Below are 16,584 nucleotides of genomic sequence, written 5' to 3' on the forward strand. Positions count from 1 at the left end.
CATGCATAGGTCCAAATCTGCGAACCCCAAGCCACTGAAGCAGAGTGTGTGAACCTAACCACTACGCCACCGGGCCAGCCCCTATTTAACTTTTATAAGCAAAAGAAAAAATATAGGGGCTGGCTCGGCAGTGCAAGCGGTTAAGTGCAAGCGCTCAGCTGTGGCAGCCCGGGGTGTGCCGTTTCAGATCCCGGGCGCACACCGACGCACCGCTTGGCAAGCCATGATGTGGCGGCGTCCCATATAAAGTGGAGGAAGATGGGCATGGATGTTAGCCCAGGGCCAGTCTTCCTCAGCAAAAAAAAAAAGAGGAGGATTGGCAGATGTTAGCATAGGGCTGATCTTCCTCACAACAAAAAGAAAAAAGGAAAAAATATATATTTGTCTAAACATGGGCTAAACACTATTTCAAAAAATAATAAATAAAATATAAAAATATAAAAACAAACACTGGAGAGAAATTTGAAACAAATTCAGGAAAGGGTTTATAGTCTCACCAAATTTAACAGATTTATTAGGAAATTTCAGTTTTTGTAGCATAAACTTGCCTCTAATGCTATTTACTTTTCTCCAATAAAAGAACCCTCTGTACAGTGCTATGCTGAATCTCACTTTTCTATTGTATAGTCACTTCCTCAAAGGCTGTCTTAGCCAGGTTCCATAACTTCTCCATCATATTTGTATCATTAGAACGGTCACATTATGGAATTTACAACTCAGACTCATTCTTTTTAGAACTTTAACTTCAAACTTAATTGAGAAATGTTCTCCCCCTGGCACCATATCCCTGACGACAATTATGCCTCTGTAGGCTTGAGGTGGAAGTATTTCTTTCCAATACTTCCTCTTTCGTTATCATCTAGGTACTCGGTCCTCCACTGTTTGACTAGGAGGAGAGACAGGCAAGATTGCAAACCTCTCTGTTGTTTGTGGCTGTCTCTTGTGGGGTGATAGTGATTCCTTTCTGAAGGAGATCTAAGGCTTTGACCCACCACCGTAGTTCCTCTTGTGCTGGAGTCTTAGTCAGTTTGGGATGCTATAACAGATATAGACTAGGTGGCTTAAACAACAGACATTTATTTCTCAGTTTTGGTGGCTGGGAAGTCTGAGATCAAGCAGGCCAGCAGATGCAATGCCTGATAAGAGTCCTCTTCCTGGTTTGCAGACAGCTGCCTTCTTGCTGTGTCCTCACATGGCAGAGAGAGATTGTCTCTCTCACGTCTCTCTTTATGAGGGCACTGATCCCATTCATGAGGGCTCCACTCTGATGACTTAATTACCTCCCAAAAGTCCCACATTCAAATGGCCTCACTTTGGGAAATAGGGCTTCAACATACAAAGTCTGTGGGACATAAACATTCAATCCATAGCAGTTGGCATCTCTTATTTAGTGGGCTCTCCGAGATGGAAAAATTGTACAAAATGACTCAACACCACCTACACTTTTTGTTTACACGTATCCCAGGCAATCCGTGTATCATGGCCATGCTGAATATTGGAAATGCAGGCAACCTCCCTGCTGCTGCCCCACATCTCGGCCTCATTTATTCTCTGTAACTGTATTTTCCACTGACAATGCGTAGCACAGATGCAGATACGCGAACTTGCTGCTTAGGTAGGTGTCCAACCAGGACAACAGGAAGAAATGACTATAGCCCCTCACTGCATGTTTCCTTTTTAGTTTGGTCCTTACACTGACCATCAGGGTGGGGCAGGGGTAGGGCTGTGGGGAGATACAAAGGGGTGGGGGAGTAAGGCCAATTCTGAGACCACCCTGCAAGCCAAGAGAGAATGATATTTTTGTTTTGGTTTGTGAGGAAGATCAGCCCTGAGCTAACATCCATTGCCAATCCTCTTCTTTTTGCTGAGGAACATTGGCTCTGGGCTAACATCTGTGCCCATCTTCCTCTACTTTACATGGGACGCCGCCACAGCACGGCTTGATGAGCGGTGCATCGGTCCACCCCCAGGATCCGAACCTGCGAACCCTCGGGCCGCTGAAGCAGAGTGCACGCACTTAACCACTACGCCAGGGGGCTGGCGTCCAGAATGATTTTTAATAACAAACAGGCAAATCTACAGGTCCAATTCAAAGTTAACATTAAATAAATTAGAGGAACACTCACATGAAGAAATATTATACAAAACATTAAAACTATGAAAAATCACAAATTCTAATAATATCGTGTTATGTAAAGAAAATGATCCAAAACTGCGGTAAACTTACCATGACCTGGAGGAAATTTTTTCCATTTAATGAGTGCAACTAGCTCATATATGGATAAAGTAGGCCACTCTTTGTAATACGGACACTTACGAATTAATTCCTCCTTTTGTTTATTTTCAAGTTTTGTTTGTTCCTGTAAAAAGTCATTATCAAATTTCCTAGATTAGATTACTTAAAAAGAAGGAAAAAAAGGATAGCAAATAGATTAATGGCAGTAAAAAAAATAAAAATGATATGAATGTAAATTAGTATAAAATGCATTTGGATTTTATAGGAGCATCACTCTATGATCACGTCACCAAATTGAATTTTTAATCTTCAGATCTGGTACTATTATTATATTTTCCCAACTTTCATAATACTTTTGGACTTCTATAAATGTTTTAGCATTTTTTAAAAAGGTGTCATACTCAAGACTAAACTCAAAAGTTGTATTTGATAATATCAAATAAGTGATACAAATATTTTGAAAACAAAAACAAAAAATACGTTTTTTTAAAAGCAAGCCACTCTGAAACCAGGAATTTGGAAGGAAGGTGAATTCTGAGAAAGTCATGGGCACCACTGGCACTGAGACCATTGTATCAAAAAAACCCCCATTAAAGACCTAAGTCAAGAAGATGGATGTGTCCTCACCTCCCTCCACCACAAGCGCCCGACTGTGGCTGATACCAGTGCCCTGTAGCACCGGCACCAGGTGCAACCCCATCACAAGCACAGCAGGACTAGGGAGGCCTCCCAGTCCCATGATTTCTGCAGACTTCCTCTGCCATCCAGGGGAAATAGGGGAAAGGGAAAATTTTGGATTTGACTAAAAGAGAATAAATTGTTCAACTTGAAGTAAATACGTTATCTTAACAGAATTCAGGGGTCAGAATTAAATTGTGATCACCTATTCATGCAGCCCTGGGTTGTGTTTTTTGTTATAACTATGAGATAGCCTGCCAATCACTCCCAAGTGTCTTTTTTGTTCCCCTAAGGTGGACCTTAGAGATTCAGAGATCTGTCTGTCTGATCGTTCTGGCATCCCTAATACATGATGTGCTGTTGACACTCAAAACATACATTTATTGAATGAATGAGTGAATTTTAAACACATGAAAAACCAAAAGCACTCAAAAACATTCATAAAATATATCCAGAGAGACCTTTCTTTCCACTTCAACTACCCATCACCATTAGAGGCTTAAGTGATGTCCATCAATAGACCACATTTTTATGGTCTCCAGGTCAAGTCAAATTAAAAAATAAAAGGAATATGGACATCTTCTGTTTAAAGAGGCAAAACTTAGCATGAATTTATACTCATATTGTGTTAATCTATAGATTAGATTTAGTCATACCGATTTTAACTTTGCATAATTCTTTGCAGATATTTTAAGAATTTCACAATCTTCTTCTATTACCACTGAGTACTTTGTTGCGGATTCCATGTGAGCTGTAACTTCCAAGGTTCCAAAGGTACTCCATTGTCTAAGCTGTAAAAACACCAAAGGCAACTTAAATTTCATTATTATTCATCAACATGAAAATACCAATGAGGGTAACAGAAGTCTGCAAAAGAGACAATTGCAGGTCAGGCTCCAAATCTATAAAGAAGAGGATCAGAACAGTCTTGCATGATGTCATACTTCTTCCGCCTAATGTCACTTCTCCAAAGCAAGAAAAAAATTTCCATTTTTTTCACTAGCATGAAGAAAATAACTTATAAGAATAGGTCTTCTGTTTTAGTCACTGATTCATTTAAGTACATAGCATTAAGTACATAGCATTCATTAAGTACTATGCTATGTAGTAGCCATCCAATAAATATTTGTTGAAAGAATGAATAAAATAGTACATCTATATACATGGTCTTCTGTTTATTTTATTATCCTCACATGTTGGTAATAATCATGAAATCATCAAATCCGTAAAAAGGCTGAATATTTTTCTTTTTAGCTGAATGGATAGCTGAGCTTGAATCTGCCAGTCCGGAAATAAAAAGGGAATTTAAACAGACACTACTGAAGCCAAAGTGATCCACAGCGACCTCAGAGTAAGATGAAGACCTCGGGGGTTGAGTCCTGGGCCTTGTCACACGTGGGAAGAGGAGACGAGCCTCAGGGCCACGCACGGTGAGGAAGTGGGATTGAGCCACCTTGCCTGAAGCCTGGGACCTCGGAGACTTGCCCCTTATATGAAATGGAGATGACAAAACTCCACGCACTAATCTAGGGTGGAACTGGGTACAATTGTCACAAAATCAGGATCCTAGGTCCACAACCTGTGTGGGTGCACACAGTACAGGACCCAAAGCAGAACAATTAATGTAAAGCCTGGTACACAACTGGAAAAAAACCAGGATCCAGGAAAGTGCAAACTTAAAACTCGATGTATGAATTCAGGAGAAAAAGAACTGCCATGGAATGCCATTCCTGCTGATAACATCATCACGATAAAAAACTACAATCCACGCCAGTGAACAAACCCCTATGAGGGAAAGTCAATAAACAAAGAACTAGAAAAAAAAAATTGAACCACCCGAAAGGAGCTATAGGCATTTAATACATTTAGACCATGAAACCAGAGCATGACCTTATGAAAGCAAAAAGAGGCATTTTGTGAAAAAAAAAAATTAAACTTCTATAAGTAAACAACAGAGTTATTGAGAGAAAAACTCAATGGACACATTGATTAGTAGATTAAAGGAAGAATTCATGACATGGATAAAATATGAGAAAATCATCCAGAATAAAACATATAAAACATAGAAGGAATAGAAATAAGGAGGAGATTTTAAGAGATATGGAAAATAAATGGAATATAGCAAAATAAACAGAGAATGCATATATCTACCAGGATTTCCAGAAGAAATTAAAAAGAATGGGAGAGAGGTGATAAGTGATAATGGCTGCAAATTTGCCAGAATTGAGGGGAGAGGCGGGTCTTGAAAATGAGGGAGCACCCAAAATCTGGATATATATTTGTGTTTTATACTTTGGCTCAGGTTTTGGTGTAGTCCCTTAATCTTTCTCCTCCAGATCTCCCTTCATCATCTTGTTAGTTATCAGTAAGTTCAGATGTTTTCTACATGTGTTTTTCCAAATCCTCTAATTGCTTTTGGTATGACTTAGTCTGAGTTACTCAATGAACAATTATGAAAGCAGAAGTCCTCCATGACTTGAATACCATTCTTAAGGCTTTCCTTCTTGATTCATTACCCAATGTCATCAGACTCCCTAATATTATTAGGAAAGTATTAAACTTCCAATACTCTTTACACAACCAATTATTTTAGCTGAATTATTTAAAAAATTAATTGATATTTATATTTCCATTCTGTTCAATAATTATGGTCATCTCCAAAGTGCTCAAAAAAAAAATAACCTTCCAACTGGAATTCTATATTTACTTAAAATAACAATATAGAGTGATGGTAAAACAACCAAGAGGTTAGTTTTAGACATTATGTGAAACAAATGACTGAAAGATGAATTTTACCTGGAACAATATTGAATTCAAAGAAAAGGAGTATAAATAAGTTGATTAAAAAATTGGTAAATGTAAATAGTGTTTATTGATATATAGTAACTTAAAAACGACTAATATGGGGTGCCTTTAAAATAAGACAGATTTAAAATACTTTTAAAACAGTAACTCAAAGACCGGAACAGGAAGAAAGAATTAAAATATTTGAGAATCTTGAGTCTGGCCCAGTGGCATAGCGGTTAAGTTTGCACGCTCTTCTTCAGAGGCCTAGGGTTTGCAGGTTCAGATCCCGGACATGGACCTACACACCGCTCATCAAGCCATGCTGTGGCGACATCCCATATACAAAATAGAGGAAAACTGGCACAGATGTTAGCTCAGGGACAATCTTCCTCAAGTAAAAAGAGGAAGATTGGCAACAGATGTTAGCTCGGGGCCAATCTTCCTCACCAAAAAAAAAAAAAAATTTTTTTTTTGAGAATCTTTACACTCTGGAACTAGGAAAGAAAAAGATTATATAGCTTTTCTTAGTTAAAACTGTAAATTTAATAACATAGAAATTGGAGTTTTGTAGATGGAAAAAGAAAACACGACACAAAAATAAAGTGATGAAATTTGCTATGTACCTAAAATATCTAATTAACATCTATAATTTGACTTAAAGAATAGGAACAACAACAAAAGCATATAATTATAGAAAATGACAAATTATTAAAAAAAAATAATTTCCAGGAGAGAACAACCAAACATACCACACAGAAAAGAAACACGCTCAACCTTACTAATAGACAGAGAAATGTACATGGCACACATTCATCCCTTGGCTTGAAAATATTAAAGTAATTTAACCTATGAAACCAGGGAAAAACTTCAGACATTACTCAAGAAACTGTAAAATCCCTTAAAAATGGGAAATAATCTGGCAGTATTTGCTAAAATAAAGAGTGCATGCAATACTTTATCCAGAAACCCGTCTCCTAGGAATTTACCCCCTAGAAATAATGCATTCTTAAGAACGTGTTTACAAGAAGCAGGTGGAAATGTATGTTGAGTCAATTTTTATAAGCTGAATAATTACAAAAGCAGTAATCTGTATAACTTTGTACAATGTTTTTATATGCTAGTGTCAGTTCAGAGAAAGATGTGCAAGTGTGGATACCAGGCTATTGAGGAGAGAGGCAGAGCTAAAATGATAAGAGACGTATTAACTTTTTCCTTAAACTTCTTTGCATTTTTTTTCAATGACAATAGTGAGTATGTATTAAATGTTAAGTTTTAGACACTTTTAAAGACTTTTTAAAATGCAGGTTCAAAACAACATCCCATGTTATTTTCCACACCTGTTACGTCTCTCAATATCCATATAATGATATATAAAGCTTCTTACATGATATACATCAAATGTTTACAGTGGTTATCTCTGGACGATGGAACTGCAGATAATTATCATTGTCTACTTTGTACCTCTCTGTATTTTCTGAATTTTTCCATAAATGTAGCAGTTTTGAAATCAGGCAACATTACAAAGCTATTTAAATGGCTTACAACGCAATCTTTTCTCAATTTTTTGGAAAATATCATACACTAAGGTTATGTAGACAATCCTATTTTGGAGGATATAGCTGGTGAAGTTGCACAAAAGAAACGGTTTCTCTCACTTCTAAATTTTCATGTCATTTTACTAAAAAATAAATTGATAGCTAACTTTATTGGGCAATGATGTATTCCCATGATTAAAAACTTTTAAACTTCTCTAATAATGCATGACCCAAACAATTTGCGTCTGAATGATCAGTGGTAAACCCATTAAGATTTCTTTTGAATAAAACATCACGTTGAGATTTGTTTTAAACTGCATTTACGACAATGAACTTTTCTGAAAAACAGGAGACTTTTATAGGTATCATTTTTGTTCTCCTTGTATTATTTTCCCATTGCTCCTAGCTTCTAGGCATTTACACATTAAACAATATCAATAACTAAAATTAGAGCTTCTATTTTTATTTTTTATTTATTTATTTATTTATTTTTTCTGAGGAAGATCAGCCCTGAGCTAACATCCATGCCAATCCTCCTCTTTTTGCTGAGGAAGACCGGCCCCGAGGCAACATCTATTGCCAATCCTCCTCTTTTTCTTTTTTCCCCTTTTGCTCCCCAAAGCCCCAGTAGATAGCCACTTGTCATAGTTGCACATCCTTCCAGTCGCTGCACGTGGGACGCCGCCTCAGCACGGCCCGACAAGCAGTGTGCCAGTGCGCGCCCAGGATCCGACCCCGGCCGCCAGCAGCAGAGCGCGCACCCAACCGCCAAGACACAGGCTGGCCCAAGAGCTGCTATTTTTAAACCAATGAAATGTCTTGTTCTTAACCCTGTGGAACATATTTTCTTTTTCTAAGGAGGTGAGAGAAAATACAAAACCTCTCCAGATCAGAGGTTAATAACCTAGTCCAAAGAAGGACCTTTAGAAGACTCTTAAACTCCTAATATGTTACGTCACCATGTGTGATTATGGATAAATTTCCATTTTTCTTGAATGAATTTCTATAGCTTTCATTAGATTCTCAAATGTGTCTGTGTCTCCAAAGAAAGTTAATAAGCACTGCTCCAGATAGGAAGATAGTACATTTCCCCTATAATTTAAACTGTAAGGGCTTTTGTAGAAAGTACATTCTCATAACCAAACAATGTCATACAACAAGAAAGGGATATGAGGATGTTGCTTTTTACAAACTTTCACATGCTTATGGAGGATTTGTGCCATACTAGGGCTATATCGTGATATCTAAAAGGTAGAAGCAAGAACTAACTGAATGTGAGGACAGTCTGATCAGGACCTAACTCATCCCATTGGCTGAGGGATTGGTCTGTGTGCCCAGATAAGAATTTCCCAGGTATTCATTTCAAAGATGTATGCTGAGTCAAAGAGGAAGACATTTCCAATGATAGGAAAAGAATTGATCTCTAAATATTATATGAATAACTATGCATTCTCTAAGTAAAACCTGTAAGTCAAGTCAACTTGTAGATATAGTCAATAAATTTCTCTTTACAAGTTGGTGAAACAAGACTTCTTATCATGTCCCTCATGCATTCTGGCAAGAAGAGTCTAGATATAGTGGATCAGAGAAATAGAGGAAGAAGTTCTTTTTATTTCCCCTACAACAGACTGGTTCCTTCAAACATTCTCAGGGCATTTCTACTTCCTCAATCGTTCACATGAAATATTTGTCTGAAATATCGAGCATACTGATTGCTTATCTGAATTCTATCCAGCTTCAAGATCCACTTTAAGTCCCATATCCTTCATAAAGCCACCTAGTTCATCCCGGTAACCCCCATGATTTCCAACAAATCATGTATGCTATTGTTCCATTCTATAACATGCAACGCTCTTATAAATAAGGGCACTCTAAAAAAATTAATGACAATATTATACTACTATCGTAAAACTTTGAGGATAAGGAAATTTGCTTCTTTCCTTCTATTATAGGGAGATCTTAAGCAGCAAATGAGCCTAGGTTGCACAATTACCACTTGATACCACTTTAAGACCAGTAGTATGTCCTTAAGTTTGAAAAGTCTGGTAGTAAAGTACTAATTGATCTATTAGGTAAATCTTAAACTTGGTATATAAAGAATTTATCTGATGCTTTGTTTAATTCCACTGTGGTTATAGAACATAATCGTTTGAAATTTTTTGAGACTCAATTTATGCCCTGGCACAAAATAAATTTTTTAAAAATGTCCCATGTGCACTTAAAAGAAATTTACATTCTGCAATTGCTGTTTGCAAGGTTGAATACAGGCCTATTAGGTCAAGTTTGTTAATTGTGTTGTTCAGAATTTCTATAGCTTACTGATTTTTGTTTGGTCTGATTTTTTATCAGTTGCTCAGTGATTGATAATCTATTAAACTCTCCCATTGCAGTTGTGGACTTGTTTATTTCTTCTTTTTGCTCCACCAAGTTTTACTTTATATATTTTGAGGTAATAATTTTTAGTGCATATAAATTTCATACTCATCATGAAATATCCCTCTTTATGTTTAATGAAGCTCTTGCAACAAAGTGTACTTTGCCTACTATTAGTATAGCTACCCCAGCCTTCTTTTGGCTAATGTGATCTGGTTTATCATCTTCCATTTTACTTTGTAACTTTCTGTATCTTTGTAATAAGTTGTGTCAACATACAGGGTGTTATTTTACCTAGGCTGCTAATCTTTGTTTAGTAACTGAAGTATTTAGTCTGTTTACATTTAATGCAATTACTGATATATTTTTGTTTAAATCTATCATCTTAATATTTGTTTTCTATTTTTCCATCTATTCTTTGTGTCATTTCCTCTCCTTTATTGCTGCATTTTAAATTAATCAAATATTTTTCTATTATTTTATTATGCCCTCTTATAGCTTATTATATATTCTTTTTTCTTTTGGTAGTTACTCTAGTAATAACAAAATGTATCCTTGTCTTATTAGAGCATACTCTAAATTATTACTTTTTCCACTTGCCAGAAAGGTAAGAACTCAAAAATTCTTTAAATTCATTTACTCTATCCTTTTGCTGTTTTTGCTACTTTTGATATATTTCATTTCTACATACATGTAGAACTCCACAAGGCATCACACTGTTTTATACAAGTAATATTTAGATTTATCTGCATATGCACCAAGTTTCTTTGTTCTTCAGTGCTTTTGCCATTCTTGTAGTTCAATTTGGGATAATTTTATTTCTGCCTGAAGCTCTTCCCTCTTGGTTTTCCTTTTAGTGCAGGTCTCTTGGCAATGAGCTCTCTCTTTATTGTTTGTCTGAATGCAACTTTACCTTGCCTTCATTTAAAAAGATAGTTTCACTGGTTATAGCAGTCTAAGTTGCCAGCTATTTTTTTCTCAATACTTTAAGAATATCCTTCCATTGTTTTCTGATGTCATTATCTGTTAAGAGATCCTTAAAATTTACCGTTGAATGTAACATGTCTTTTCCATCTACTTCAAGTTTACTCTGAATTTTGTTTTCATTAGTTTGATTCTTATGTGTTGAGGTGTGATGTTATGTGATTTAGGTGTGATTATCTAGCTTTTAATTTATGCTGCAACTTGAATCTGTTGCTTGATGTCTTTCCATGTTTGGGAAAAAATGTCAACCAACACCTCTCAGGCAGTACTAAATATCCTCTCTTTTTCTCTTTTTCTTTCTCTCTCTTTCATATATTTACGTATATATGTATATATGTAACATTTGGACAACATATCTGTATATATTCACTGTAGCTGACAAGCGAGTCCATGAATATTACTATATTAATAACAGAGAATTTCCAATGCCTGAACTATTCATACACATTGAATACTAATGAGAGTAATGTGAGTACATAGCATTGATTGCTACTTCGAAGGTTATATATGTCATATATGCACATGTTCTGTTTATTTTTCTCCGTTGATTAAATCTATTTTGAAAGTTTTTTAAAGAGCTATGAATTTTCTAGTTCATATAAAGGATATATCTAGGAGTGCAGAAAAGGGGTGGATCAGAAAAGAGAAAAAACACCTGGAGAACTCATAGGAAACGTGTTGCTGATGTAAGTGTCCCACTCCTCACAACGTCAAGTCTCCTGAACAGCCCAGACCTCATCTCATTAGCACACGAGCACAGCTCAGTGGGTAACCATGAACTGAATCTCAGGTGGATCCAGGTATTTCCTTCTGCGTTAATTTTTTATGTTTCAGAGACCAACTCTTACGACACCTTCAGCACGGACTAGAGCAACAGTCTCCTTTTCCTTTTCTGTTAGATCTGGACTTCTGATTTTATGCTAAGGAGTATAACATATTTTTCTATGCCCTCAGGAGGTCCTAATGGACTAAACTGAATTCCAAAGGAGTCACCCAGCATAATTCAGCACTTTCATGAATCTAATTTGGAAATACTGAATATTTAATTCAATCAGAGGTATATTTCAAAAATTAAACCAATTGATTAAAAATAAAATTTGGACAAGTAAATTATTTTTCACAATTTTTTAAACTTTGTTGTGCTCATTAGTATTGCTGACTACCTATAGATGAGAAAAATAGTCTTCATATCAATATTATTTATTTTCTTATTACAAGAGAGAAACTAGTCTATCTGACATGTAGGAGGGCACCATTCAACCACTGGAAATAATCATTCCAGCACGTCATTTAGTAAAGTTGCTCTTTCATACTGAGATGTAATACTGAAAAAATATAACTCTGAGTGGTTTATTCACAGTAATTTAGTTAAGAGTAAGCACTAAGAATTAAAAATATTTGTATAATATAATATGAAATTTGATGTCAATTAAAGAAAATGCTAGTATCTACTTTAAATAATTAAAATTTTTAAAAAATTAGCATGTAAAGTTCAGTAAAATATTAATGGAGCATATGTTGAAATGCACACTTTACGTATTCATACACAAGTGCTCGTCACATGTTCATTAGCTACTGAAGCTATAAAATCTAAAGAACCATAATGGATTAACATCATTCATGTGTTATATGGTTTACCCATTTTTAAATTAATTGCTCTGATGTGATTTGAATTTTACATAAAAAATGGTATATTTTAGTAGCTTTATACAGCAGACTTTTTCTTTTTCTAATAAACCAGACACACTGCTTCCTAACTTTATATTCAAAACAGAACATTTCCTCCACGTAACCCTGAATTCAACGGCTCATATATTCATTTAATCTGAGTTTAATGTGTTCTTATAAAGAAGATTCAGTTGAATAAGCTTAGATATAAAGTGAAATAACTGTGTCAGTCTAATCTCAATGCAAAAATGATTCAATATTTACATTTTTGCTTATAGTTAAAATAAGTACTTTGAATTGCGTTTTGGGCTTTTCCGTATTCACCATTAAAGAACTATAAGCTTCTTAACTATATTCTTTACTTTTACAATTGTATAGGCTTATTTTTCAAACTTCTGAATGTATATTAAGCATGTAAAAATAATGATAAAATGAACCTCTGTGTGCCCACTATCTGGCTAAAGAACTCAAATTTTCCTATATAGATAGAGGTAGATGTTATACTAATTATTAGGATATTAATTTTTTTAACTTTATCTTAGTACAATTGTAGGAAACCCTAAAAAATATAGTATGGTTTTAACTATTTCTTCACATTATTTAAAATAATGTTAGAGTAGACATTATTCTGTGTTTTTGCACAAACATTAAGTTTTTGAAATGCAGCCATGTTTATGTAGTCCATTCACTTTTCATTGCTGCATGATTATACTCAAATTGTTTATTCATTCTTTTGTTGATGAACATTTGTGGTGCTATCAGTATTTGGCTATAAAACAATGATGATATAATCATTATTGTACAGGTGTCTTCATTTCATGTATAACTATTTCTTTAAGATACATGCCTAAGGATGCAATTCTGGGCTATAGGTTGTGTTAGCACTTTAACATGTAATACCAAACTGTTTTCCAAAACGTGAGTTCTAACTTATACTTCTCTAACATTATGTATTGTCTCATTTTTAATATTTTCCAATTTTGTAGTAAGTAATATTATTGATTGTACTTTTTATTATTTACATTTATTTTTAAATGTAAAAATTATTTTCTGTGTATTTCCTAGATTACTAAGGTAGCAGAGCATCTTTTCATTTGCCAGTTTCTTAATTCATAGTTTCTCTTCTTTGAAAGATTGATTTATGTTTTGTATTTTTCATTCTATATATATTTTTTCCTTTTAGATTTGTAGATCATTATATATTCCAAATATTAATCCTCCACCATTTCTATGTGTTGAAAATATCTTCATCCAATGTGTGCCTTGTCTTTTTATTTACTCAAGGTATCACAGGATGAACAAAAGTTTCTTGATTTTAAACAAATATCATTATAGCTTACTTCTCTAAGTATCTTATTTAAAAGATTTGCTATCATGACATCATAAGGAAATTCTGCCACACAATCTTCTAAAATATTTGAGCTCATTCCTTTTACAATTAAGCTGATTTTTATGTATGATGTGAAGTAAACCTATTGTTTTATCTTTTCTATCCACATAGACAAGCAATTGCTTTAGCTCATATTAATAAATCATCCCACCACTTTCCCCACTGTCCTTCATGACCTGTTTCACATCAAGAGTGCTTACATATGTGGATGTAATTTTTGGACTCTCTGGCTGCCAATATGTTCATCCATGAGCCACTATTTGGCTATAAAAGCACTACATTAATTATATAGCTTTATTTTAAGTCTTGATATCTGGTAGGACAAGTACTCCCTTCTCAAGTGTCTTGTTCAGGAGTATCTAGGCTATTCTTAGCCTTTTGCTCTTAGTATAATTTTTAGAATCAGCTTGTCAAGTTCCACAAGGAAACTGGTTTTTTCATTGGAATTGCATGAAATGTGTGGATCATTTGAGAAACTTGTCATCTTAAAATATTGAATGTTCCTGTCCATGAATGTAGTGTAACTATATTTGAGCCTTCTCTAATATTCTTTAATGAAAATGTATAATGTTCTCCAAAAAACAGTGCAACAATTTTTATTATATTTTTTCTCAAGTACTCAATGCTTTGTATAGCTGCTTAAATAGAATCTTTTTATTAATGGTATTTTCTAACCAATTATGACCTATATTTCCATGGATTCTTTATTTTATTGTCAAATCAACAATGTAGTTACAATAATGTTTTATTATATTTTAGTCAGTTCTTTAGTCGTTTGCAGTTAGAGAAGGGGCTGGCCAACTTTTCATGTAATGCAAAAGAAAGCTAATATTTTCAGTTTTGTAGGCCATATGGTCCCTGTCACAACTACTCGACTCTGCCGTTGCAGGTAAAAGCAGTCACAAACAGTACGTAACAAATGGGTGTGGCCACGTCCCAATAAAACTTTATTCACAAAAAAATGTCTGTAGTCCAGATTTTGCCCAAGGCCATAAGTCTGCCAAGTTCAGATCTAGAGCTTCATTCATATTGTCAAGTCTCCATATTCTTTATTATTATATTTATTTTTTAAATTTAAAGAAGTATAAAATAATCATGCCATAATATGTGTTAAAATGACCTGGAGTATTTAATATAAAATAACAGTAATATTTTGTATGATATACTATATGGTATAAAAGAGTATTAGTAAGATACTAATAAGTAATATTTGTATAATTACTAATAAGTAATATTTGTAGAATTTAAATTTTAAAAGTTACAGCATAAGGTTTTTTTAAATTGATATATTTCCTCCTGTGGTAGCCCCCTGTTCCCCATAAACGTTTTACATCCAATTTTCTTTGGCCTTGGGAATCAGATTTATAGGCTTGTTATATCTATGTGTTAAATATAAGTAAACTATGTTATGTAAACATCTATTAAACTCTTTTAGGAGTAAAGTACAAAGCTTGAGAATATTGCTTGCCTTGGTCAAATTTAATGGGACTGCTATCAAGGCCTTTTGGTTTATCACTCTGCTAATAATAGAAGAAATTGTCAGATCTATTCTTCTTAGATGAGATAGTACTGTATGCGAATATAAAGCAAATCCTTTAGGATAACAATTACATTTCTGAGTTTATCTAAAGACAATTGTGTGTGTGTGCCTGTGTCCGTTTGTTTATATGTTGGTTGAGTAAAGTCTTAGTCACCCGTTTAAGGAATCATCATCATCCAGAATCTATTACAGTGAAGGTTTATTAAAAACTTTCAATAGGGCTGGCCCCGTGGCTTAATGGTTAAGTTCATGAGCTCCACTTTGGCAGCCCAGATTTGTGAGTTCGGATCCCGAGCACGGACCTACACCACTCATCAGCCATGCTGTGGTGGTGACCCACATACAAAATAGAAGAAGACAGGCACAGATGTTAGCTCAGGGCAAACTTCCTCAAGCAAAAAGAGGAGGATCGGCAACAGATGTTAGCTCATGGTGAATCTTCCTCAGCAAAAAAAAAAAAAAAAAAAAAAAAAACCTTCAACAAACATTTCTTACTGATTTTGAAAAATATAATCAGTTAGCTGTATATTTTGTCCAGTTTAATTTACGCAGATAGATTTCTGAAGATGAGTAAAAGCAGTTTCTAAAAAAATTGTTTGGAAAAAATTAAACCACAAAAATTAATTTGCAGTATTATTATACCCACACACACATACAGTTTTCATACAAATGATGAGTTTATAAAAGTGAAGTGAGTTATGGTCGTCATAGTTGAAAGGACACTAAAGTAAACACAAACATTATTTTTAAGTGAAGAAAGACAGAGTTGAGTCCATTATATACCGTCATGATTTTGATCATTCTTTACAGATGATATCAAACACTGAACTTGTATCGAAGGAGTTCGACTTAAACCAAGGACGTTCGTTCCCGTTCTCAGACACTGCCTGGTGCTCAGACTTTTCTTCCCCTTCAGGATGAGCTGCGCTTACTCGGGTCTCCCCAATCACTGCGGTACACTGAAGCTATCAGCTGCGTTTCCAGCCGTCCTCACCCATCACCATCGTCTCCAAGGTCAAGACGATTTCTTATTCACCTCAGTACCAAACACATAGTGGGTGTTCAAAAATATCTGTGGAACTGAACTGACTATAAGGAAAATGCCAAAATATTGTCTTTTATTAGAACAGGTAAAGACCTCAAAGTATTTAAAGATTTTGCATGCTAAGGTGGTAAATTTCACTATGATCTATCTCAACTGGCAGAACCAAGCTGAAAGTTTATATTCCTGCTTTTGGCTAGGGCATGTGTTAATAAGATTCTTAAAAGCAGGGAAAGAAAATAAAAGAATTAAATCTATAATTGAAAAGTAATACTATTAAAGGAGAGAAACCTATCCCAAGACTCAATCAGAATGTTTTGCCATTCTGATTCTAGTTTTTTATGTTTTAAT

At 34.8% G+C, this 16,584-nt stretch overlaps 1 protein-coding gene across 4 annotated transcripts in view; it reads right to left on the reverse strand.

Moving 5' to 3' along the window:
• The window catches only part of CNBD1 (cyclic nucleotide binding domain containing 1), a 301,600-nt gene that overhangs the window by 124,117 nt on the left and 160,899 nt on the right, over positions 1-16,584 (reverse strand). For all 4 annotated transcript variants that reach the window (XM_087420362.1, XM_087420360.1, XM_087420363.1 and 1 more), the window contains exons 4-5: positions 3,571-3,705; positions 2,228-2,360 (exon numbers count right to left, since the gene is read on the reverse strand). In XM_087420362.1, coding sequence (XP_087276488.1) covers positions 2,228-2,360; positions 3,571-3,705 — 268 coding nt within the window. The remainder of the gene's footprint in view (positions 1-2,227; positions 2,361-3,570; positions 3,706-16,584) is intronic.

Source organism: Ceratotherium simum, chromosome 31 (genome assembly GCF_057802395.1).
Source record: "Ceratotherium simum simum isolate JZ-2026a chromosome 31, ASM5780239v1, whole genome shotgun sequence".
NCBI lineage: Eukaryota > Metazoa > Chordata > Mammalia > Perissodactyla > Rhinocerotidae > Ceratotherium > Ceratotherium simum.